Source organism: Camelus dromedarius, chromosome 17 (assembly GCF_036321535.1).
Source record: "Camelus dromedarius isolate mCamDro1 chromosome 17, mCamDro1.pat, whole genome shotgun sequence".
Classification (NCBI taxonomy): domain Eukaryota; kingdom Metazoa; phylum Chordata; class Mammalia; order Artiodactyla; family Camelidae; genus Camelus; species Camelus dromedarius.
The window spans coordinates 5,729,880-5,755,210 of NC_087452.1; the positions used below are offsets into that span (position 1 = coordinate 5,729,880).

Genomic DNA, 25,331 nt, shown 5'->3' on the forward strand with positions numbered 1-25,331 from the left:
AATGCCATATTTAAGATGGAGTTTCTTTCTGTGACAGGGATGGATTAGGCAGATGAGGAGGGGTACAGAGGGGGATTTGACTCTGTTAGGTTTTACTTCTTAAAAAAAGAAAAATCTGCAGCAAACATGGTATAATGCTGAGGGTCTACAGAGCTGGACAGTCTGTGCACTTTTTTTTTTTTTAATTCTATCACGGGTTCATGTTTGAAATAGTTTGTAATTTTCAGAAAGCCAGCCTTGCTTCATTGCCCTCATCCAGAGCCGGGACTGGGTCTGGGATGCCGAGGCCGGAGGCTGCAGGGGGTGGGGTGGCGGGGCTGGCCCACCCACCCCTGCAGACCCGCAGGCACCCGGCAGGGCAGCCCGGTGAGCCGCCCACCTCTCTCCGCAGCCCCCGGAGAAGGAGGGCGCGCTGCCCCGGCAGGTGGGCAACAAGACGGAGTGTGGCCTCCTGGGCTTCGTGCTGGACCTGAAGCAGGACTACGAGCCTGTGCGCAGCCAGATGCCGGAGGAGAAGCTGTACAAGGTGTATACCTTCAACTCGGTGCGCAAGTCCATGAGCACCGTCATCAAGATGCCGGACGAGAGCTTCCGCATGTACAGCAAGGGCGCTTCTGAGATCATGCTCAAGAAGTAAGCGGCCAGGGAGCCGGGGGCCCGCGGGGGGCGTGTAGGAAGGGCGTCCCCCAGCAAGACCACCTGTGTGTTTCCTCGCCCTGTGCTGCAACTTCTCTTTCCTCTTAAATTTTCCTGCCAGCAGGGAGTCCTCCCTCTTCCCCTCCCTAGATCACTGGATCTCAGGAAGTTCTACCCATTATCCATCCCTGTTAGATCTCCCTGGTTCCCCTTCCCTTAGCATGGACTTGGTTGTCTCTATTTTCGTTGTTAGCCAGAAGCAAGGCATGCCCCCTCTCTGGGCCCCAGTTTCCCCATTGGTACCTTGAGGGGACTCAACCCTGGTCACACTCTGGAATCACCCCAGGCAGCTTTTTAAAAAAACCCGTTGTTTCCTGGGCTCACCCCCAGACAAACTGAATTAGAACCTCTGGTGTGAGGCTTGCGGGTGGGAGTTTGTTCAGTGCTCTCCCAAGCCGTCCTGATATGCCGGCTGAGTCAGGAACCGCTAGCCTGGGTTTTACGCCCTTTGAAAACCATTTTAGCTGTGGAACTGTTTTTTCCAGATGAAATCTAGTAAATATGAAACAGATCAAAGGAGATCTGGTCTTACGGAATTGGAGGGGGCATACTGCAACAAGGCCGCCTGATTTCTTTTTGGCTCAGTCTGATTTCATCACTGCCTGGGGCCCAGAGGGCAGGACCATCCCTGAAGCATTATGGTAGATGGACTGGACGGGCCCTAGGTGACCGACCACAGCCAGCAGGGCATCACTGGGAGGTGGGGGTGAGCTCTGAGCCCGTCAGAGGGCGGGCCCTTGAGCGCTTGGCTGGACCTTACCCAACCCCCTCACCCCTCCCGCAGGTGCTGCAAAATCCTCAACGGAGCTGGTGAGCCCCGGGTCTTCCGGCCCCGCGACCGGGACGAGATGGTAAAGAAGGTGATTGAGCCCATGGCCTGCGACGGGCTTCGCACCATCTGCGTGGCCTACCGCGACTTCCCCAGCAGCCCCGAGCCCGACTGGGACAACGAGAATGACATCCTCAATGACCTCACCTGCATCTGCGTGGTGGGCATTGAGGACCCCGTGCGGCCCGAGGTAGGTGCCCAGCCATGGAGCTCAGGGGAGGGGGCGAGGTGGGCCATGCAGCCCACTGGATGACCTGGCGAAGGTCACCTCACCCCTCTGAGCCTCAGTTTCCCTGCAAGACCCCAAGGTCTTCTCTGTACCTTCTTCTAAACATTCAGACTCTAAAGACCAGCGTAGCCACACTTGTCTGCTCCAGACATGTCCCAGAACCCACGGCCTGCCAGGCAGCGTTGTTCTGCCTACCCAACCACCCAGAGACCTTCCCTCTGGGCCCCCAGGGACAAGCGTGGGGGCTTCCCTGCCCTAGAAGCCTCTTGCCCCACAGGAGCCAGGATCTCCTGTAACAAATCCATAGGCCCAGATTCCAGGGTGCCTGCAGTGGAGACACCCAGTAACAGAGGTCACTGCATTCAAGAAGGCCCCAAGCCTGGGTGTGTGTCCCCATCAGCATTTGGAGCTCTCCCCAACCAGATCTAGTTTACCTATTAATTTACCCTAGTGACGCAGCCAGCAGTCTTCCTTTATCAGGTTTCCAGGGGAACAGAGCTAGAAAGTTAACCAAAGGTCAAATTCTCAAGCAGAAGGGAAGGGGGGTGGCAGCACCCCCTCCCCATAAGAATCAAGTGAAGCGATGTAATGAGCACACCTAGGGAATTTCATTCTCCTTCAGCTGAATCTGCATCTGGGGGAAGGCTGAGAATTCAGTGCTGGGGATCTGCAGGACTGAGGGAGGATAGGACGGGCGTGGTGTCGGGCTGCCCAGGCTGGAAGGAGGTGGTAGGAAGAGGAGAGAGCTGTCCTGAATCTCCAAAACGCTGCAGTGGGGGCTCACTGTAGGGGCAGAGAGGGAGAGCCGGGGAGTGGAGGCAAGGCACAGGAGGGACCAGCCTCCACGTCCTTGAAGATTGCTGGGTCCAGGTCAGCCTTGGCTGTGGAAATCTGGTGATGCTGCCCCTTGGGGCCACCTTCCTCCACCAAGGGCAACTCTCATGTTCCCCACTTACGCTGACACCATTCTCTGGGGGCCTCGGGCCATTCTCTGCTCCTCTTGGAGTCTCCATGTCCCCGTCTTTCAAGTGAAAGTGTGTAGGTTAAGATGCTCCCCAAATCCTGACCCTGATGTTAGAAGATTCTGCCTTCCAAAGACCAAGTGGAATTTGAAGGTCACAGACGTGGACTTTCACATTTAGGCAGTAGGGAGAGGGGTCAAGAGTGTGGGCTTGGGCATCGGATAGACCTGGGATCCTGAGTCCCAGCATTACCGGCTGTGTGACCTTGGTCCAGTTACATAACCTCTCTGAGCCTCCATTTCCTCATCTGAAGACTGAGGGTAATAATAGTATTTTACACACGCAAGCTTGCACGCCTCTTCACTCCCACCCAGAGCCTAAAACAGCAAAGGCAATTAACACGCCCGGTGCTTGGCACCAGAGCCCATACACGTGTTCCTGCAGACAGCACCTCTCCCAGGATACACAAGCTGTTTATCAGCCTCCCTGTGCAACACCCGCTCGTTACCAGCTGCTAACGGGTTGGGGCATTGCTGTGATGTGTTATCTCCTTACAGGCGACGGAGATACTCAGTGTGCGAGGCTGGCCTGCGGCTCCCCTGTCCTTCGCATCCCCAGAGCCCTCTCCAGCCCCTACGCTCAAGCTCCTGCCTCATCACCCAGAGGTGGGGTGGGAGGGGGTGTCGGAAATACACATTTTTGGGCCATGACCCCCAATAATAAGAAATGTATTTTATGTCATGACTCAGCAAACACACACACTTAACCAAGATTAACTCTCACAAAGTAATGTGATGTGCTTATTTTCTGTTCTCTTCTGTTTCTTCCTTTCTGTTTTTTTAAACGCTGGTCACCACCCATGAAACTGATTTCACAATCCACTAGAGGGGCATGACTTGAACTGCTGATCTAGTCCAAACACCCTCCCACACTCCCTATTTGCAGAAGAAAACACAGAGGCCCAAACAGGGGCAGTGAGGTTCCCAAAGTCTCGCTGTAAGTGGCTGAGCAAATCCAGGTTAGAAAAGATTTTCTGCCTTCCTATCTGGGACCTCCTCCTGGGTACCACAAGAATGAGAGGGCAAGTTGCTGTAAGTCAAGGAGGGTGAGGAGAGGAGAGAGGGCCTGAGAGGGCTGAGCTGGGTCTCTGATGACACTAAGATCATCTGAGGAGCTGGCTTCGGGCACAGTCTCTGGGAGTGGGGTGCCGTCACCCAGCAGGGCTGGAAGCACGTTCATCCGACATCGGAGAAAGGGGACCTGGAGCCCAGCCCCAGCTCTGCCGCTAACAAGCCACTTCTCCTCTCTGTGCCTCAGTCCTCCTCATCTGTAAAATGGGCGACTGGCCCCAGTGCCTCCCAGGTCCTGTACAGGTCTGATGTTCTGAGCCAGCTGACTGGGAGGCTTACCCTCATGCCTTTCTTTGCTTCCATCGGTCAGCAGTCCTTGTTGGTGACCTCCTCTCTCCCCTTGGCTCAGCCCTGGGACGTAGATTTGGGGGGTGTAACTGTGTTGGAGGGCAGGGGCTCACTGGAGTGACACCGTAGTCAAGAGACGTGGGCTCTGATCCCGCCTGTGCCGCTCCCTCACAGAAGACCTCAGGTGCAGCGCCACCACGGGCCTCAGTTACCCCATCTGAACAATGGGAAAGTTGGACGTTCACAAGTAAGGGGCACAGCATGGGTGACCGGTGACACCACCTGAAAGTATTAAAGCTCTGGCCTGTGGATTCGGCATCTCCCAGTGGGACGGGGGTGGATGCAGGGCCGGAGGAGACTGGCAGGTATGGGTTGTAGTTTGTTTGTTTTAGCCCAGGTGATGTATGCACGTGGAGCCAAATTCAGACAGTACAGTAGCACAGACAGGGTGAGGTACACCGCCCCGGGACACCCCTAGGCCTTGGTTCCCACCTCAGAGCTTCTCAGGTGAACTTTGGGGAGCGTCTCTGCTACAGTAAGTGTGTCTGTGCCAAGTTCCCAGGACACCTGTGAGGCCGGCTGGCGTGAAACCCCAGCCTGGACCACCTCAGGTCCTACAAGCCTGGTCCGATGTGTTTGCAGCTGCCACGGGAAAGCAAACCCTGCCTCCCTCAGTTTCCCCATCTCTCAGCAGGGGAGAAGCTCACGTTGCCTTCCTCCCTTGAGAAGACAAAGGACAGAACAGATAAAACTAGGTTTGCCAACCCCTCCCTGGCCCCCTAAAACACTTCTGTGGTACGTTTTCCGGGGCTGATGGAAGCCAATGAGGACAGAGCCGGCAGGAGAGTCGCGGCCTGGGATTTGCCAGGTTACCCGGGGCTGTTTGGAGCCCTTGGAGTCACCGACAACTGTTGTCACCAGAAACAACAGATGTTGAAAAGCCTTTATTTAATGAAAACAGGAAGCTCCCATTTCCTGGCTGGTTTTCCTCAGCGAGAAATATCTAGGATAATTTTAGCGAAAGAAGGGTGGGTTTTTTTTCACAGCTATTTTATCCATGTGGAAAGCACATTTCAGCCAGATCAGTGCTTCTGGGGCTTGAGGCTTCATCCTCTCCACATCCTCACTGCCCAGAAGAGTTAGAGGTTTTGTAGCTGTTCCACAGATAAATGAGTGAAGCGATCAAAGGGAGGCTGAGTAGCTGCAGGAGGTGTCCCGCTGGGCTGGAGGGACCAGGCATGGATGGCTTCCTGAGCCGAGAGTGCTTCCCATGCGAGATGGGAAAGATTGGTGACACACAGAGATTCAGGGGAGAGGGCATCCCGGGCAGAGGGGACAGCACAGGCAAGGCCAGGAGGTGGGAAAGGATGCCATGTGTTTGGGATTAGTGAAAACCTTAGTTGGGTTTATGAGAGAAAAGGCTGGAAAGGAGCGTGGAGCTAAATTGTAAAAGGTTTGTGTGTCCCCGTCCAAATCCATCCACCCAGGTCAGGCTTTGACGGACTTAAGTGCGCAGATGTTTCATGATGACCCAGCTGACTGAGCACCTACCTGGGCCAGACCCCTGCCAGGGCTCCTAGCGGCCGGCAGCCCCGCCCTCCAGACCCACAGCCTAGAGAAGCATCTGGTGGGTGGACTCGTAGATGCATGGCTCACGGGAGCATAAAGCTGGACAGGACTGAAGCTCGAGGACGTCCAGTTAGAGGGCACTGCCCAGAAAGGAAGTGGAGAGTCTCCCAGTGGCCGGTGGAGACTCCTCAGGCGTTTCCGGGTCTGCCTCAAATGCCCCCACATTCAAGGCAGGTCACAGGACCCTAAAGACACCTGGCCCAGGAGTTGTGGCGGGGGGGCACCCACCTATCCCACCACCCATACACCTGCTCGTCCCCGTGCTTCAGATGCCTGCGGCACCCCACCCCCACGCGTCTGCATCTGCACCCTCCCCTGCATCCCTGCACCCGCCCTGGAGCAGAAAGAGCAAACAAGGGAGTCTCCCTCATACCTTCAACACCAGCATGTGCTGGCCCTGAGCTTGGTGTCCTTTGCCCTTGTCACACAATTCTCCACCCTCCATGAGAGGCAGAAGCTATCGTCCCATTTTATAGATGAGAAAACCAAGGCTTAGATGAGAGCCTGGGGCACAGCCCAGCCCAGCCTTTTGGTCCCTGAGCCCTCTCTCCCCGAGGCAGAGATGCTTCCACTGCACAGAGAAAAGTGTAGGGCCATAAAAATTAGCCGCCTCCTTTTTTCCCAAGCCAGCTTGTTCCAGGGAAGCCCAGAGGATGGGGATTCCAAGCAGGCAGATTTCAGCTCCCTGAGACAGTTTTGAAAGCAGAAGTCTTTCTAAAACATGATACCCATCCCCTCATTCCCAGCTCAGAACTTGCCAGGGCTCCCAGGCTTGAAGGAGCAAGGCTCTGGTCCCCATGCCTTTGAACCTCAAGCCCCTCTCCAGCCCCATGGCCACTGGCCCCCACCTCACATCCTCCCGGGGCCTCAGCTCTCCAGATCACCTGCAGCACTGTCTGCAGCGCCCTCCCCTTCTCTGCCCATGCACCTCCTGGGACAGTTCTTTGTAGCCAGGACCACAATGAAGTGGTCATGTTGGCAGCCCCAGCATGGGCACAGTGCCAGGCATCAAAGCCTCAGATAGTGTTGGCTAAACAGAAACAGCTCAAACACCCCCTCCTCCAGGAAGCTCTCACAGATTTCCCCTCCCCATGCACTTCCTTCTAAAGTAACAATGCTCTCCTCTGTGCTCTCAGAGCCCTTTGTACAGATCTTTAACAAAGACCCTGTGCAAGAGAATAGATCTGACTCAGAGTAACTATTCTCTTATCTAAAAAAAGAACAATTATGTACAAGGATACAATAGGCTTGTTCTACCGTAGAACAGTCAGTCTGAGAGGCGATGAGCACCCTGTCATCAGAGGCATGCAAGCAGAGGCTCTCTGACCATCTGTCAGGGATGCCTGGGAGGAGATCTAGGTAATGAGCAGAAGATCAGGGTCATGACCTACAGTCCCAACTCCAAGACCTCAAGCATCTTTGAAACAAGCATAACCTAAATTACTCCTTTCAGGGCAGGAGCCAGATGAGGTGTGTGCTCCAGAAAGAATAGCGACTCTTTCCTATCCTCTGGGGTGGGAGACAGCAGGGGCCACAGCCGGGTTACGGCCATTGTGAGGACATCGACTGATTATGTAAACGGGATCTTGGACGGTCCACATTCCCGCTCCCTCCGGCTCTGCAGAAAGAGGTCACATTTGGTTGTGTGAGCAGCCGCTGTGGCACGAGGCAGAGGCCTTGCTCTCACATGGCCCCAAGCCCTGAGTGGGCACCGGGAAGCTCCTCCCCAGACCCTGGAAATACACCCAGAGGAGGCCCGTGGTCAGCTGGCCCCACTCCAGCCCTTCAACGACAGGGAGACCACTACCTGCCACCACAGAGCTGGCCTCCTGGAGTCCTCTGGGAGCCAGAGAGGCCTCCCTACCCTGACCTGGAGCCTGCCTCTCCCCGGCACTTGTTTCTCGCTCCACCGCAGGATGGCCGTGCTCGGGAGGAAGGACTTTCTCTACAAGCGGCAGTCGGGGGGGAGGCCCTGAAAGGCAGCGGCACACAGGCTGGACTTTGGGCAGGTGGCTGGTGGCCAGGGGAGGGGCAAGATGGACGAGGGGCAGGCCCAGAGGCGGGGAGACTGGGCGGCGACCCCTGCTTGAGCTGGTGGTGCTTGGGGCTCAAGGAGCTGCAGCTGGTGTGGGCAGGGGGTGGACAGAGGTGAGATATTTTCAAGGTCAGTCCTTGTTCTTAAAGCTCCTGAGTGCAGAAAGGGGACTAGCGGGCAGAAGCTGTCCACAGTCAGGCTTTGGACGAACGTTCTCTTTGTATTCATTTGCCAGGGCAGCTGTAACAGAGTGCCACAAACAGCAGGATTGTATTGTCCTGCGGTTCTGAAAGCTGGAGGGCTAACATCGGGATGTCTGCAGGGCTGGTTCCTTCTGAGGGCTGTGAGGGCAGCTCTGTCCCAGGTCTCTCCCCCAGCTTCCGGTGGTGTGCTGGCCATCTTTGGTGGTCCTTGGCCTGTAGACACATCACCACGATCTCTGCCTTCATCTTCCTGCGATGTTCTCCCTGTGTGCGTGTGTCTGTCCAAATTTCCCCTCTTTATGAGGGCACCAGTCACAATGGATGCAGGCCCACCCTAATGGCCTCATCTTATCTTGATTACCTCTACAGAGACCCTGTCTCCAAGATAGGGCACATTCCGAGGTACTGAGAGTGAAGATTTCAATGTATCTTTCTGGAGGAACACAATTCAACCCATAGCATCTTCTAACTCTCTCAGCTATGGCTTGTCAGAGTAAGGGTGGAGGTGAGCTCCCAGACACCAGCATGTGCAAGAGGAGGGGGGTTGGACTTCTGTCCCCTTAAGTCTGAAATTCTAAAGTACTTTGGTCTTTTAGTACTGGATTTTCTGCCCTTGACATGTCCTTTTCCACTGAAGGATGTTTTGCAGCAAATATCGCCTTAATGTTTTGTTATTTGTCACTGCCCATGGGTAAGAATCACCTGTTCAGTTGATTTCTGCTGTGTGTAAAAGGCCACAACAGCTCCAGGTTGGCTTTTGCATCCTAACTGCTGGGCAAATCCCCAGCTCCACATAGGTAGAGGCGAGGCGGGGGGGGGGGGGGGGGGCAGGGCGGGAGTGGCTGGCTGGCTTCTGACTGGCTCAGTCTGCTCTGGCCTAATTGGCCCAGACCTCTGTCCATCATTACAGAGAGGGCAGTAGGCAGTAAGAACTGTCACAGGGAAACATCGTGTTTTACACGAAGCCTAATCATTTGCATTTATTCTAAGCAAGTGTCACATTATGTAAATAAAATGCCCTCAAATTCAATGTCCTTCCCCACCTAAAAAAAAAAAAAACCTGAAAATACATGAACATATTTATCATTATTGCAGGAAATGTGCATGTGGAGAAAGCAGGGACAAGATCCTGTGCAGTAGTGGAGTGTTCTGTACTCCTGTCTGGGACCATATCTGAGAGAGTATTTATTGGGGTTTTTCTCAAAGTCCTTACCTAGGTCAGGATAGCCAATGGTTTTGTCTTAGGATGGACTGCCATGACTGATGGTAGTGGCTGCCTGGGACTGTGAGACCACATCAGGGTTTAATCAGAGGTTGCTGTAATTGATTAACAATGCCTGCTATGAGCACAGGAAGGGAGGAGATGGTTTGTGTGCCATGAGTATCTCCTGGTCAGCAAGGCCCCTTACAGTGGCACTGCCTGTGAGCAGGGCTCACTCGGGAATCCGTGAGGGCAGGGAGGGCCTGCCCAAGGTGATGCCTACTCCATGGCTCCTGCCTTCCTGCCCAGGTCCCGGAAGCCATCCGCAAGTGCCAGCGAGCAGGCATCACGGTCCGCATGGTCACGGGTGACAATATCAACACAGCCCGGGCCATTGCCATCAAGTGTGGCATCATCCATCCTGGGGAGGACTTCCTCTGCCTTGAGGGCAAAGAGTTCAACCGGAGAATCCGCAATGAGAAAGGGGAGGTACGTGGCCCAGTGCAAAGGGTCCGCATTGGGCTGGGCTTAGAAGGGGGCTGGGAGGCACGGGCATGCATGATGGTGCAGACGCCAGCCCGTGTGCCACTAAGAGCCCAGTGACTCTAGGCAAGTCCTCTCCCTTCTCTGGGCCTCAGTTTCTCTCCCCGACCCCACCGACCCGCCCCTCCCCCATCCCTCTCCAGATTGAGCAGGAGCGAATCGACAAGATCTGGCCAAAGCTGCGGGTGCTGGCTCGCTCCTCCCCCACGGACAAGCATACTCTGGTCAAAGGTAAGACCTGAACGGGCACGCTCAGCTCTGAGGCCCGGGCACCAGACCTCCCGGGCCTTCCTGTCCTGGTGCCTTCAGCTTCTTTCCAGGACAGAAGGGGCTCCTGCCTGGGGCTCCCCACACCAAGGGATGCCCTTGTCTCATCTTCTTTGCAGACCCGGGAGGCCTTGTAAAAGTGAGATGAGGGAGGAGGTGGTGAACCTTCTCCCAGGGCCCCACCTCCCATAGGAAGCAATGGGATTGCCTATCCAGGGGCCAGAACTCCTGGCCTGAGGGCTGAACGGCGCCCGCAGACATGTTTATTTGGGTGGTATGTCTTTTTTCAACGTTCAGTTTGAATGACTGCATACAGATCCTGCCTACTCCCATTTGATGCCATCTTCACCACTATTGTCTGACACTCAGCCACCTTCTTTTACTTATGTTCTCAGTCTGGCCCCAGGACTTGTGAATTTGAGACCCTTTGTCTGCCTGATTTCTGTGGCTGCCAACAATAGGTGTAGCCAAGACCCCAGGGACAGGCTATCCTGGGAACAGCAGCCTGAGAAATGAGGCCAAAAGCCAGCATCCTTCTTCCCTGACTCCCTTCAGAGGGAGGGCACACCCCTTGCTGAGCCCACCTAGCTGACCCGATGCTGGGCACTTTTTAGAGTCATACAGGCCTGGGTTCAAGTCCTGGCTCTGCCACCGACCTGCCTTGTGACCTTGGGCAGGTCCTCAGCCCCAGGAGTCAACTTTCCTGTCCTCATATGCCAAGTGGACAGAGACTGGGTATTGTGAGGCATTGGAGCAGCTACCTGGAGCAGCTGGAAGCCTGCCAGAGCACAAGCCCTGGAGCTGGGCCTTGGAGGGGCTGGAATTTTGACAGCTGAGAGCTGCAGGAGGGAGAGGGGTGTTGGGGGTACAGCGCCCCAAATCAGGGAACTCATTCCCTCATCCCAGAGGCTGCTGCTGTGTGCCAAGGTTAGGACACGTATGTGGGAGCTAGAGATGTGATTAGGGTGGGCAAGGGTCCTCAGGGTGTCACCAAGGCTTCCCAGGGAAAGTGGCCTCCAAGCTGGGACTCTAGGTGGGTGACAGGACAGCTTGCCCAGGGAACAGCTTCTGCACAGACAGGGGCAAGCAGCCAGCCCCGTGGGACCAGGAGCGGTTCCCATGGCAGAAGCACAGACTAAGGGGCGAGAGAAGAGTCCAGAGATTGGGCAGGGCCTGACCACGGAGGACTACGTGGGCAGGGCTAAGAATGTGGCGTCATCCTGGGGCCGTGGGGGGGGGGGGGCAGCAAAAGCACGACTCTCAGCTGGTCCTGGGGGTGGGTTCAGACTCAAGAGGAGAGAAAGCTGCGGGAGGTGCTGTGAAGATTGGAGGGGGAGCCCGGGGTTAGCGAGATGGGTGTGGAGATGCTAGTGTGGCAGGGATCGAGGCCAAGAGGAGTGAAAGGATCCCAGTAGAATTTCGGAGCCGGCATCCGCGGGCCGAATGATGCACCCAATATGAGGAACAGGACAGGGGTGTGTCAGGGTTGGCAATCAAATCTCTGTCCTGCCATGGACACCTCTGCTTGGGGCCCCACAAACTCCAGACGCACCCAGTGACAACTTCTTTCACCCACCCTCTTCCACTGCCCCAGTTCAGTGACGGGGGCCACGTGTCATCTGTTCATTCTATTTTTTGCTAAAGATTTTATTAAGGATGAAAGTCTGGGTGCGACTGGCCCTCCCCAGGAGAAGGTGCTGGGGGAGCCGATGGTAGGTCCCCGGCCAAACCCTGGCAGTCCTGGAGTACAGGCAGAGGGGAGGGGAGTCTGGCCAGGGTGGCTGCTGGTGTGACCACAGGCTACAGAGACAGAGAGGATGCTGGAGAGGTGACAGGCCCAGAGCATGGAGGGCTGAAGCTAGCTAGCTCTGGGCCCCCACATCCCCTACAGGTGCTGGGAGCTGTGGGCAAGCCTGGGGCTGGGCAGGGGTCAGAGAGGTGGCTGTGCTCAGCCTGGGGCCCTCCAGAGGAGCGGGGCTGACTGGGGCTGCCCCTGCACCACTGAGAGTCCCAGGGCCCTGAGCACGTGCCTGCCCCGCCCACAGGCATCATCGACAGCACACACACGGAGCAGCGGCAGGTGGTGGCCGTGACGGGAGACGGCACCAACGATGGGCCTGCGCTCAAGAAGGCTGACGTGGGCTTCGCCATGGTAGGAGCTCTCTGGGGGCCTGGGGCAGCATCTGGCAGGAGCTCGCAGGCAGGGGGTTTCGGGGACATGGGCCACAGCTTCAAGCCAGTGGCACAGCCCCCCAGTGCACACCCAGCCCTCCCTCTGTCCACCTGATGTGCCCAGGGCTCTTGAGGCTCAGCCTGGCCCCTGCGTTTTCCTGGAAGGGTAGAGGGGGCTTCCTGCAGTGATGGGTCTGAGGGAGGGAGAGGGACGGAGTGGAGGGGCCAGAGAGAGGCTTCCTGAAGGCGGAGGGTTGGCCTGAGGGCTGATTCTGTGAGGAGCAGGGGTGTAGTGTGCGTGTGTGTGCACATGCGCGTGTCCCGTAAGGTCTGGCGGTGCTGGTGGTGGGTGTGTGCGTATGCGGGGGGTTGTGTAGGGGTGAGGACAGTGTCGCTAGAGCTGCTCGCCTTTCCGGTCGCCCCACCCAGGCTCCTGTCCCCATCCCCACAGGGCATCGCAGGCACAGACGTGGCCAAGGAGGCCTCCGACATCATCTTGACGGACGACAACTTCAGCAGCATCGTCAAGGCGGTGATGTGGGGCCGCAACGTCTATGACAGCATCTCCAAGTTCCTGCAGTTCCAGCTGACGGTCAACGTGGTGGCTGTGATCGTGGCCTTCACGGGCGCCTGCATCACGCAGGTGGGTCCTCCTGGGTGGGGTGGGGCAGAGCAGGCTGAAGCCTGGGGTGGGCGGACACCCATGTAGGGCATTCCATTTTGCCGCACCTCCACGTGGAGGGCCAGGACTGGCATCACAGAGCTCAGGGCAGGTGCCAGCCCCACTGAGTACAGGAAAGGAGGCTCAGAGAGTTGGTGGATTTTGCCTAAGGTCACCCAGCAGTTGATGTCAGGCCTCACCTCCACATCTGCCCGACCCAGCCACAGGTCAGGAGAGGTGATCCGGGAGGCAGGAGAGGTGATCCTAGAGGGAAGGCAGGGTCCCTGGCCACATAAAGGGCCAGAGAGAGGCAGGGGCAGGACAGGAGGCCAGCTGGGGTCAAGGAGCTGGCAGGGCCCTGGGAGCCTCACTCTGGCGTGGAGCGTGTGGGGAAAGGCCCCTCTGCCTGGGTTCCCAAGGCGGGGTGGAGGCAGCAGGGGGGAGTCGGGACTCCGTCACAGGGAGAGGCAGGAGTGTGTCCAGCCTCCACATCTGGGCCTCTAGCAGCCCCATGTCCTGAGCCCTGCGGAGCTGACCAGCAGGCCCCAGAATCGGCAGCCTCCCTCAGTCCGCCTCACCCACCCCATGAGGCAGGAACTGTGATGATCCCCATTTCACAGAGGCAGACACTGAGGCTCAGCTCAGCACATGGGCCAGCCAGGCACCTGCCATCACCTCCTGCGTCTCCCCAGGGCTGACCAGCCTGGCCCCTCCCAGCACCCATGTGGGCAGACAAGCTCCTGCCCACAGGAGCCCCCAGAGGCCCGGAGGCAGCCCTGCCCTGAAGAGCTGTGTGGTCCTGGGAATGCTGCTCCCATCTGCTGTGTTCTGAGCCCCTGGGGAGGCACGTGGGAGAGCCCAGCACCCCAGCCCTGAGAGTCCTGTGGGAGGGGCCATCCCTTCTGCTCACGGGGCCTTCTTTCCTGGTCGGTGGCCAAGAGGCTCCATCTAGTGGTGGCTTGGGGAGACACTCCGATCACAGCCTCACACCAGGCTTCTTGGAGACCAGGTGATGCCAGAAGGGGAGACAGGGGATCAGAGAGGATTATCTCGCCTGAGGTCTAGGATTGAGTTGGTAGCAGGGCTATGAAGGCCTTGGTGGGGAGCTAGGGGCCCTGACCCCACAAGGCATGTAATCAGAGACCGATGGGTAGGAAGACACTGAGGGAGCAGGGAGTGTGACGGAGCCAGGCAGAGGTGGGAGGGATGGCCTGGAGGAGGGACTGTGATAAACAGCTAGGAGTTGGGTGAGTGTATAAGGTGTAGGCCAAGTGGCCTCAGGAGCCACACTGAGAGGACAGAGGGACAAGGAATAGCTCAGTCCAGGCTGTTGGGTGTATAGGGTCTGTGGGCTTCGTGGAGGAGGTGTTCCACAGGGGAACGAGGCTAAAGCCACAGGAAGAGGTCTGGGCTGGAGGGAGGGTGATGTGGGGGAGAGGTGGGCACCTGCAGCTGGGGGCACAGATGTAGAGAGGAGGGCAAGGCTGAGGAAGGGGTCGCGGGGAGCACAGATTGAAAAGGCAGGGGAAGAGGAACCCTGAGGCAGCTGGAGGAATGTTTAGAGGGGAGGATGACCAGGAGAAGGGTCAAGGGTGCAGGGGGAGGGAGTAGCCAGACACTATGGTGAGGTCAGTGATATGAGACTGGAAAAGGATCCTTGATTTGTGACAAGGAAGGTGCTGATAACCTTGGAGAAGGGCATTTTGGAGGCATGGAGAGGCCAGACTCTGGCTAGCAAGGACACAGAATTTGGGGGTTCAAGGGAGAAGGGGGACACATGGATTCAGCAGCTTCAGGCAGCACAGACCACATGATACAATGGTGCATGGAACAGTATGAATATGGGATCCCAGTCTCAGCCAGAGAGAGATGTGTAAGGATCCACACCAGCATGTGGATGGTGGGAGACCATAAGTGGTGAGATCCTTGGTGAGTTTTAGCTTCTTCTGTTCCTTACATGCCCAAGTTTTCAACGAGGAAAATACATTATTTTTTGAGTCACAGATACACACGGTAATTGCTTAAAGTAAAGATAAGAGATAAAGAGAAATTGAGTGGTATTTTAAAAAAAGGGACGGGGCCCAGGCATTGTTTGTGGGATAAGAGAGATCTGAGCCATTGATGATTGAGGGGAAAGAGGCAGGGGGAAGCAGAGGAAAAGGGGTCTGTGCTGGAGACATTTGGGTGGGGGGGTGTCTTGACCTTAGCCTAGAGAAGAAACGCAGCCACAGGGGCTGGAGGGGAGGAGGGAAGATGGTAGAGAGGGGGCTAAATTTATGGGGATGGGGATCGAGCAGGGAACTGGTGCCCATCAGGCCTGGGGCTCAAGAAGACAGGGCTGAAGTGGGCAGATGTGAGCTGTTCTCCAGGAAAGGCCTAGCAAACCTGCTCCGTGCCTGCTCAGGAACCCAGGGGGCCAGCCAGCCGAGGGAGACCCACAGACAGAGCCGGCCCCAGGGCTCCAGCAGGAAGCTGGGCACCCCAAGGATGAGCCCCACGCCAGGCACTTCAGAGCAGCCTGTGGGCCAGCCTCCCCAGTGACAGCCCTCTCCACCTGCTGTCCCCAGGACTCCCCTCTGAAGGCCGTGCAGATGCTCTGGGTGAACCTCATCATGGACACGTTCGCCTCGCTGGCACTGGCCACCGAGCCGCCCACCGAGACCCTGCTGCTGAGGAAGCCGTATGGCCGCAACAAGCCCCTCATCTCGCGGACCATGATGAAGAACATCCTGGGCCACGCTGTCTACCAGCTCACCCTCATCTTCACCCTGCTCTTTGTTGGTGAGTCCCCCACAATGGCCCAGACCCAGCGCCTGGGATTCATAGCCATCGGCCTGTTTGCTAACGAGGGAATGGAAGCCCAGAGAAGTGAAGTGAGTTGCTCAAGATCACACAGCAAATCTTGGGCAGAGCCAGGCCCAAAGTCAGGGCTTTTTTCGCTGATACAGCTCCGGACACTGCACACACTGTGCAAGGCGGGGCCTCACGCCAGCCCCACAGGAGCCTGAGGTTCTAGGGGAGTGATGGCCCCTTCTCTGACCCTTGCCTGGTAGACGGAGTCTCACCAAGGCTTCCTTGGGACAGAGCTACGTGCCTGCCCACCTGCCAGCTGTTTCCACAACACTTTTATTTAGGCTGCCTCGTTTAGGTCTTCCAGCCACTCCATGAGGTAGGCACCTGTGCCACCAACCCCCGTGACAGTGAGGGACCCCAGCACAGAGAAGGAAGGTGACTTGCCTGAGGGCATGCAGCCCATCTGGTAAGGCACCTGGACCAAGAGCCAGGTCTGGCTGGGATTAAGACTGGCCTGGCTTCCACGGTGCTTCAGAAATGGTCCAGGCAAAGTCTACCCCCAGCACACGGAGAGACCAGAGGTGGGCAGGGTCTGGCCCATGTCACACAGCAAGTTGGGGCCCACTTAGAGCCTCCAGCCTGGGCAGGCTCCCTCCACATGAGCCTCACTGAAGCATTTGCCCTCAAAGTCCAGAGCACAGATGGGGGTGGGGTGTGATCCCGTTCCTCAAAGGGCAGTCCTCTTCCTTTGTGTTGGCAGGACAGTCGTAAAGGCGATCATGAAAAGCCTTAGAGGATGCTACGGGAATACAAAAGTAGGAGAGCCTCGCAGAGAAAGCTGTCAGGCGGGGAGCAGAGGGGAGGGTGGGCTCCTGGTTTCCTTGCTGGCTTCCCCACTCGAGCGCCTACTCCTGGTGGTCCTGGATTCAGCTAGACGTCTCACACTCAGAAAACCCCACCAGCCCTCGTGGCACCAGCTCACACAGCTATCAGGCCTGCCGTTGGCAGATGTCCACACAGCAACCCGAGGGCTCTGTCCCCGCCACCACGTGACAGCTCCTGTGTAAGAGAACGAGGCCACCTGAGCTGGTCCAGAGCCAGCCTGCCTGGAAGCCCCAGCCTCCACATAGGAACTGGTATCTCTTGTAAGAGCCCCACAGGCTTCCAGAGGTCTCAGTGAGGACATGCGCAGTTACAAGCAGCAGCACCTTCAGGGGAACCCAAAGCCATGGCCTCCCATCGTGTATTCTGAGTTCACACCCAATCCTCCAGGTCCAGACGAGTCTGCCAACCAGGGGTCGCTTTTTATAATCCATGTTGCCTGGTAACCAGCTGGCATTCCACCTTTATCAGATTGCCACAGAAAAAGAGGAAGAAAGTTCACCCAAGGCCTTTCTCCCCTAGAGGAGAAAAGGTTTGTCACCCCTTCACTTACACCCAACAGCGCAGGCCCACCTGCCCCGCAGTGTCCAGAGAGCATCTCCTGCGTCTGGCTGACCCACCCGGTGGCTCAGAAACCCCCATGCAGGGCCGGGCGTCCCCAACCCCGGCCCTCAGCCTGCTCCCGCCCTCTCGCTTGGCAGGTGAGAAGATGTTCCAGATCGACAGCGGGAGGAACGCGCCCCTGCACTCGCCGCCCTCCGAGCACTACACCATCATCTTCAACACGTTCGTCATGATGCAGCTCTTCAACGAGATCAACGCCCGCAAGATCCACGGCGAGCGCAATGTCTTCGACGGCATCTTCCGGAACCCCATCTTCTGCACCATCGTGCTGGGCACCTTCGCCATCCAGGTAGCCAGGCCCCCAACCTAACCTGGCTGGGGGGGGCGGTGGGCATTGGGCAGCCGGAGCAGCCCCAGCAGCGCCCTGAGAGCCCAGACCCTCCGAGCTGGCCCCTGATGGCCTGTTTCTCTGTGTCTCTCTCTCTGCGCCCTTTGACCTCCAGATAGTGATCGTGCAGTTTGGAGGGAAGCCGTTCAGCTGCTCTCCGCTGCAGCTGGACCAGTGGATGTGGTGCATATTCATCGGGCTAGGAGAGCTTGTCTGGGGCCAGGTAAGTGCTGGGTGGGTTGCAGGAGGTGTCTTTCAGCAGAGGAAGGGAAGCAGCACTGGACAAGGGTCCAGGAGCCCCAGGAATGGGTCCTGGCTCCGCCACGGATTAGCTGACTGGCCCCAGGCAAGGTCCCCCCCATCTCTGGGGATCAGAGCAATGGGAGTCGGCCCAGGTCTCAGATGCGGATCATTTGGGTATAAATACTGTGATTTTTGCTCATGTCTATGCACTGCTGATCCCATTGTTTACTTGATATTTTCTTTTAGTCATATCTGTTTTTTTTTAACTGAAATTTATTTCAAAAGGCAATTTATATTACTAGCATGATTGGAAAATAACTATCGCTTGCCATAAACAGAAGCTAACAAACAAACAAAAAGTAACAAGAATGACATTATTAACCTAGATGTGGTGACCAGCCAAGGCTCAGAGCCTGAAGCCAGCTTGTTATAAAAGGTATAGTAGGTGGTGTGGCACCAAACAGAGATTCCTGTTCCTTCAGAGAGCCAGAGGGAATGTAAGTTGGCGAGCCCTTCCCCATCACAGTGCTGTGTCTGCAGCCACCTGTGACCCTCCCTGGCTTGGACGGACCCCAGGCTGGATCCTCCCAAGGGGCCCTTCCAGCTCTGACCCTGGAACATTCTCCCCCCCCATTCCCTTCCCTACTTGGGCCCAAGCTCCAGGCACACACACCTGCACACATGCACACATACCATCATGGAACTCACAGCTTGCAGCTCAAAGGTGCCTGACCAGGACATGGTGCTCAGAGCTGGATCCAGGCAGTGGGGGCCCAGCAGGCCTAGCGTACTGGTTTTGCCTTCAAGCTGTTCCCAGGCTAGAGTGGGAAATTCCAGTGGCAGAAATTAACTAGAAGGTGAAGAAAGTTTAATTTTACTCAAAAGGATCTTCTTTAAACTTTGGAGCTTCTTAGGAAGCTGGACTAGACTGGACTCAGCAACCCCATTCCCTGGGCATCGTTGGGGCCTGACCATCTTTGTCCCACTGGGGCCCACTCCCTCAGGGAGCCCTCGGCATCTGGGTGAGCAGACTCCTGACACCTCATGACGATGCCAGTGGGCAATGCCCACCGTAAAACCCCGAGCCAGGTGTCCAGGCAGCCCCTGTCTGTCCTGACAGGAAATGTAAGGGGCCTCTGACCTCTACCACCTCAGGCCTCTCAGGCCCCAGCCCCATGGACAAGCCCTTTTGGAGGAAGAGTAAGAATGAAGGCACGTCCCCGTCCATAATGCCTTCCCTTCTGGGAGAGCAGCCATGCCAGGAGTCCCAGGATTGACTGCCCCCAGGGCACTCAAGCCCTGGGCCCATTACCCAGGGTTGGGCACCCCGGGACCCAATGACCTCAGGAAGAATGAGCTGGAGACCTGAAGCCTAGGCTGCGAGCACCAGCAACTTAGACACACCATCTCACTTAATACTCAAACTCTGAGAGCTGCCCCCAGCTTCCCACGTAGGAAAACCAGAGCTCAGAGAGGTTAAATGACTTGCCCAAGGTCACACGACCAGTAAGGTGCTGGGAATTCAAAGTCACATGTGTCCAGCTCCCAAGGTTGCCCAGGATATCCTCTTGATTCTGGATGAGTGAGTGAAGTGAAAGCAGATTAAAAAGAAATTTAAAGATTGAGTTGAGGATTGCGTGAGATGAGTTAAGGGGTGAGTTGAATGTAACTAGTTAAGGGGATAAGAAAGCGGGGAGGCGGCAGCCCACTGAGGGCCAGCCCCCATCCCCTGACGGCTGGGCCCCCCGCAGGTCATCGCCACCATCCCAACCAGCAGGCTCAAGTTCCTCAAGGAGGCAGGGAGGCTCACGCAGAAGGAGGAGATCCCGGAGGAGGAGCTCAACGAGGACGTGGAGGAGATAGACCACGCCGAGCGGGAGCTGCGGCGGGGCCAGATCCTGTGGTTCCGAGGCCTGAATCGGATCCAGACCCAGGTACAGGAGGCTCCTGGGGCTGGGCTCGCCCCTGGTGGGGTGGGTGGTGATGGAGATGAGCAAGGGGGCGTCCGGACCTGCTCTCACCATCTCACCAGCCTCCCGTGCACCCACGTTCCCCGCACACACTCTGCAGGGCTGCTGAAGAAAGAGCAGCCCCCTCAGGAATGTTCTACCTCCCCTTCCACCTGGAGAGGGATCAGACTGAGGTCACACTCACCGTGGGCTTCCAGGGTTGGGGGGTGCCCCTCAGGAGGGGAGGGGGTGACCCTGAGGGCCGAAATGAGTGAGGAGCTCCCGTCAGAGTTGCTGGGGGTGGCATCTGGATCAGGGCTGCAGGCAGCCACCAGAAGGGTCAGGCAAGGCTAGAGACTGGTCCCTTGAGGCCAGGATGGCAGCTTCAGTCCATGGTGGGCCCCCTATTCTCCAGGCCAGGTGGTCAGCCCTGAGGTGGGGGTTCCTCCGCACATGCGCACACATCTTCTCCCTCCACAGACACTCCCTCAGCCTCCATGGGGCATTAAGGCAGCTCTGGGGAGCGAAGCTCATCCCCTCCACCACCACACACACGTGCACACCAAGGACATATACACAAAGCACACGTGTGGGGTGTGTATCCAGTCAGAAGCAGGTTTCTTCCCCAGAACAGAGACTGCGTGGCCCCCATGTGACCCATGGCCTGACCGTGTGGCCCCGACACACAGCTCTCCCTGGGCCGGGGCTGCAGTTTTCAGTGTGCTTTCACAGCCAGGTGGGATGAGGAACACAGGACCAAGCAACCAAGAGAGGGTCTGTCTCCTGCCCAGACGGAGAGCAGTGCTGGCAGGTTCATGGCCACCCCACCCCCATCACTCTGGGAAGCGTTTCCAGGCCCCACCTCAGAGCTGCGGTCCTGCGTGGCCTACCCCTGCCTTTCCATCCAGCATAACAAAAACAGATCACCTGGGCTGCCTCGCACCCACAGGACGCTGTCCCAAACAGTATCTCATTGCCTGCCCCAAGTGGTAGGTATGTCCCCCTAGTTTTAAGGGGGACTGAAGTTCAGGAGACAGCCTTTTCTGAGAGCTGGGTCGGGGAGCAGGTGGCAGACCCAGGGCTGCCTGACAGACAGCAGCCTGGGCTCTGGAACGCTGGTGGCCAGCCCTCCTGGCAGCCCGACCTGACCCTTCCTTCCCACGAGGGCCTGGCGACTCTCAGTGCGCACAGCCCTGGTCACCAACCCAGCCACAGAGCCTTTCAGGATGACACCGGGACTGTAGTTTCTTGAGTGGGCACGAGTCCTATCCAGCCTGACTCGTACAGACCACTAAGTGGGCCAGTGCTTTGCCACTCACAGCAACCCTGCCAGGTAGGTGGCACTGCCCCTTCTGAAGGACCAAAAACTGCCTCTGAGCAGTGACTTGCCCAAGATCACCTCGCTCTTAAGTGGCAGAGCCGGGGTCTGGGCCAAGGACAGTCCACTACAAAGTCCCCACCACACCACTCTGGCTTCACGCCTGGTCCCGGGGGCTGAGCACCCCCTCTGCCTCCAAGCACCCCCAACCCCGGCCCTGCCCATTAGCCCCCAGGCCACTAGAGCAGGACCAAAGCCGGGCCCCTGCGTTCCCCGCCCCACCCTGGGAGACCAGGCGCCTGAGCCGAGCAGGGTCCTGGGAGCCCTGCAGCGTGTCTGTATCGTCGTTCTGGTGTATGTGGCGTGTCGTCCCTGTGGCTGCGGCTGTCCTCGTGGCGTCGCGCCTGTCCGTCGTGTGGCTGTCATGTCCGTTCTCCTCGCAACTTGTCTCGCTCTCTCCTCCGTTGCAGATTGAAGTAGTCAATACTTTCAAGAGCGGGGCCTCCTTTCAGGGCGCCCTGCGGAGACAGTCCTCCGTCACCAGCCAGAGCCAGGACGTAGCCAATCTCTCTAGCCCTAGTCGCGTGTCGTTGTCCAATGCTCTTTCCTCTCCGACCAGCCTTCCTCCTGCTGCAGCTGGGCGTGAGTGTGAACCCTTACCGCCTCGGGTGCCACGCTGCCAGCGCCGGGCGGGCAGGCGGGCAGGGGCCGGGGTGCCAAGGACTCGGGGGGGCAGCCGGCTGTGGTGAGGCCCATGGGGCTGAGGGGCCCAAACCATCGAGGAGGGTCCCCAGTGGTCAGCAGATCACAGCCAGGCATGGGGTGGCAGTCCTTTGGCGGGCCAGGGTCGGCTGGGGTCAGCATCAGGGGTTATAAGCAGGCAGTTGGGATCACAAGGGTCACAAGTGGTCAGAAAGTGTAGGTCAGTCATAGGATCACTGTCGGTCAGAGAGGCTTTAGTGATCGAATGTCACAGTCCACGACTGGGTCACAGTGGCCAAAGGGGAGCAATCAGCTGGGGGGCACGAGTGTCCCAATCAGTCTAGGGTCATCCTCAGTCAGGAAAAGCCTGGCTCACGAGGGCCAGGGTCAGAGCTGGCCAGGAGGTCCCAGTCTTGTAGTCGAAGTCAAGTAAAGGGTGACTGTGGGTCAAGGAAGAAAAGGCTCTCAAGGGTCACAGCCAACCCCAGTGAGGTCCAACCAGGAAGAGTCACATAGGTCAGAGGTTACAGTCGGTCAGGGAGACCAGGCCCCCAAGGAGATCCCAGCCCAGAGGCCCAGAGGCCCTGAGCCCTGTGGTTCAGGCCCTTGGCCCTCTCCCCTTGTATATCCGCTGCCTTACATGCGCTTTCCCTGCAGCGGGGCTTGGAGCACGCTGAAGGCCTGAGCCCTTCCTGGAAGGGACAAGGCTCCTGACACATTGAACTTGACCTCAGGTAGAGAACAATGGGGCTCACATCTTGGCTGGCTACCAGCAGGCCCAAGGGACCTGGTCTGACCCACAGCTTCCCACCTTCCTCTTCTGAGGGGCAGCCTGGGACCCTGACCCCCTCCATCATCTCCCTCCCTCCCTCCGGCTTCTGACCCAGGTCTTTCATCTCTGGCCTTGTCTAGATCTTTCTGCACACCCATGGCTTCAGGCCCTAGAGGGAACGAGAAGTCCCTGCTTACCACCTGCCTCCCTTCCCTGGTCTCCACAGGGAGCCCCAGTCTGGTCCATCAGATGGTCTGTTCCCTCAGCCAGCCCTCGGGCTTCTTTGATGAGGCATAGACCCCAGGTCTCATCTCTTGATAGTTTATCAGGCCCCTCAACCCTGTCCTAAGCACAGAACCCCCAAACACAGCCTCTGCCACTGAGCAGGAGAGGACCACATGCTGGTTTGGGAACCATGCCGTCCGAGACCTCGGGCGCTGTTGGTGGCCTCTGCTCACATCCCACGACCTTTCCGTGGGTGCAGCAAGATGACAGGAAGGATGAAGAAAAGGGGAGAAGCCCCTGTGCTGACTCATCAGCACGAAAACACAGCAATGGGGAGGCCGGACGGGCCAAGGTGGAGTAGGGCCGGACTTGAGCAGGTGGTGTCTGAGTCACGTTCCCATGAGGCACTGTCACCGGGAAATCACTGCCAGGCTTTCCTGGGACAGAGGACATTCTGTTCCCACCCTCTCCCTCTTCTTGCCCAAGAGCCCTGGCCTCAGAGGGAGGTCCTCACCTGCGTCAGCCGAGCTCTGGCCTGGCTCACGCTGCCTCCTGTGCTGAGGGCTGGAGAGCCACCTGAGGAAGAACCCTTTCCCCTAGTTCCCGCCACCCTCCCGACGCCTCGTGCGTCCCTGTGGCCCTCTGACTGCCAGACGGTGGCCTCCAGGTCTCAGCTGGTTCTTTCTTGAAGTGAGGCCCTTCGCACTGGCCAGGACAGGGCTCTCAGCACACCCGGGCACCACGCAGCCTCTCCTTCGGCTCTGCCCGCATCTTAACCCTCATGGTCTAGAAGAAAGGGCACAGTCATCTCGAATCTTGGCAGTTTCGTGCTCACCTTTTCTGTTGTTTATACACCTGTTCAGTAAGGCCAGTCCTGGGACAACTGGTTCTCAACACTTTTCCTTGAGAGAACTGCCCGTTTCTGCCTGCCCTTCACTTCTGTCTCTCAGCCAGTCTCCTTCCAGGCCAGATGAATCCCTTTGTCCCCTGGTGACCTACCTGTGGAAAAGCCTTTGAGAAGGAGCTTGTAGGCCTTGCCCACCACCTGGGATTCTCTCAGAGGACCCACAGGGGCCGGTCAAGTGTGACTCCTCCTCGCAAGCAGTGTCCTGCCTCTCCCCTAGGTGTCAGGCCTCGCTAGGAATCCCACGTCCCCACCCACCACTGTAGACTCCAGCCTGTTATTCTGGTCTCTTCTGGGGCCCTTTCTTGGGTGTGAGGGTTTCAAAAAGAGCCTGACCATCCCCCTGCTTGAGGGTACTGGTTCCAAAAGGGATCACAACCTCTGTGGTTTCAACACACACATTTTGGTCAACACAGTCACGATGTGAAGCCTAAATAAACAGCCCCTAGTTCCTCCTCTGTGAGAATAGTTTCTATAACCATGTCCCCTCCTCTGGTCCCAGGACTCCGAGGGCCTTCCAGATGCCATGCAGGTCCCCTCCAGAAGCCAGAGGCTTTCTTCCCACAGGGTGTGAAGCAAGTGGCCGGGGAGTAAAGAGAAGGGTCCCCCAATTGGGTGCATGGAGAGGTGGGCACCCCCTCCACCTCCTCCGAGCAGAACCTTCTTCCCAGGGACTATCCAGCAGAGGAAGGTGGCTGTGTGCATGCTGAGTCAAAAATACCTGGGGTCTCTGTGCCCTGGAAGGAGCCAAACCACTGTCCCTGGGTTATCAAAGGTGACCACAGTGGCCTGGGGCAGGGCAGCGTGTGCAGGGCTGACTTCTGACTCACCCCTCCAGCACATCACACATCCCTCCCCCAGCACCACTGTAAGATAGAGGGCCACAAGCAGACAGATGCATGAGGGGACAGGACAGGCCAGTCAGAATGACATCCAGAATGTCTGGGAGGGAACTCCGGTTCACTCTTGCTTTCCTCTTCTGGCTTACTCAAAAGCGAGTTTTTTCCCCCCAGAAACTTAATGGCACACCCCTCATGCCTTACACCTGAGCCTCACCTAACATTTTTCCAAAGCCCTGGAAAACATTTCCCACATTCTTCACTTCACATACACCTCACAACTGAAATATGAAGAGAGGATCTGCCAGTACCTCCATTCAGTGGAGAAAGAGATTGAGGCTCAGAGATGTGGACTGACGTGGCCAAGATCACACAGCATGTAAGTGACAAGAGGGCTGACTCCAGAGTCCTCATTTTTCCCACCACCCACACCACTTCCCAGACAAGCCCACAGACCTGGAGCCCACAGAGGTTGAATTTCCATGGTGGAACCAGTGCCCACGGCCACAGCCTCATCCAGTGAAAAGGAGCCAGTCCTCTGGGGTCTAGACGGCCAGGGAAGCTGTTTCTCTGCTTGAGTCTTCAGCCTGGCAGGAACCGGGGAGAAGGTGCCTGCCCATCCGTGATCAAGGACAAAACTAGCATCCAGCTCTCAGATCCAGGGCCGAGCTACACAGCCCCCGTCTCTTATCCCTCAAATTCCTAACCTGTCTCAAGCCACCGTTGTATTTAGCAAGTTTGTAGCAGGCTCCGTGTTCCTGAGTGAAGGTCCTGCTCCTTCAAACCCACCAGGCCCAGAGCATCAAACTCCTAACCGGGACCAGCCACCTTCTGGACGCCAGACCGGCCAAACAGGGCGCCTCCCACCCCTTCTTCCCTTCACACTCCTGGTTCTGAGGACTGCTAG

General features: G+C 57.4%; 1 protein-coding gene across 1 annotated transcript in view; it reads left to right on the forward strand.

Moving 5' to 3' along the window:
- ATP2B2 (ATPase plasma membrane Ca2+ transporting 2) overlaps nt 1-25,331 on the forward strand; it is a gene marked incomplete at its 5' end in the record, with an annotated part of 56,727 nt that overhangs the window by 25,241 nt on the left and 6,155 nt on the right. Inside the window, 10 exon segments of the mRNA XM_064496258.1 lie at nt 392-633; nt 1,481-1,715; nt 9,512-9,691; nt 9,889-9,976; nt 12,058-12,164; nt 12,636-12,827; nt 15,413-15,626; nt 17,222-17,433; nt 17,588-17,695; nt 19,467-19,649. Coding sequence (XP_064352328.1) covers nt 392-633; nt 1,481-1,715; nt 9,512-9,691; nt 9,889-9,976; nt 12,058-12,164; nt 12,636-12,827; nt 15,413-15,626; nt 17,222-17,433; nt 17,588-17,695; nt 19,467-19,649 — 1,761 coding nt within the window.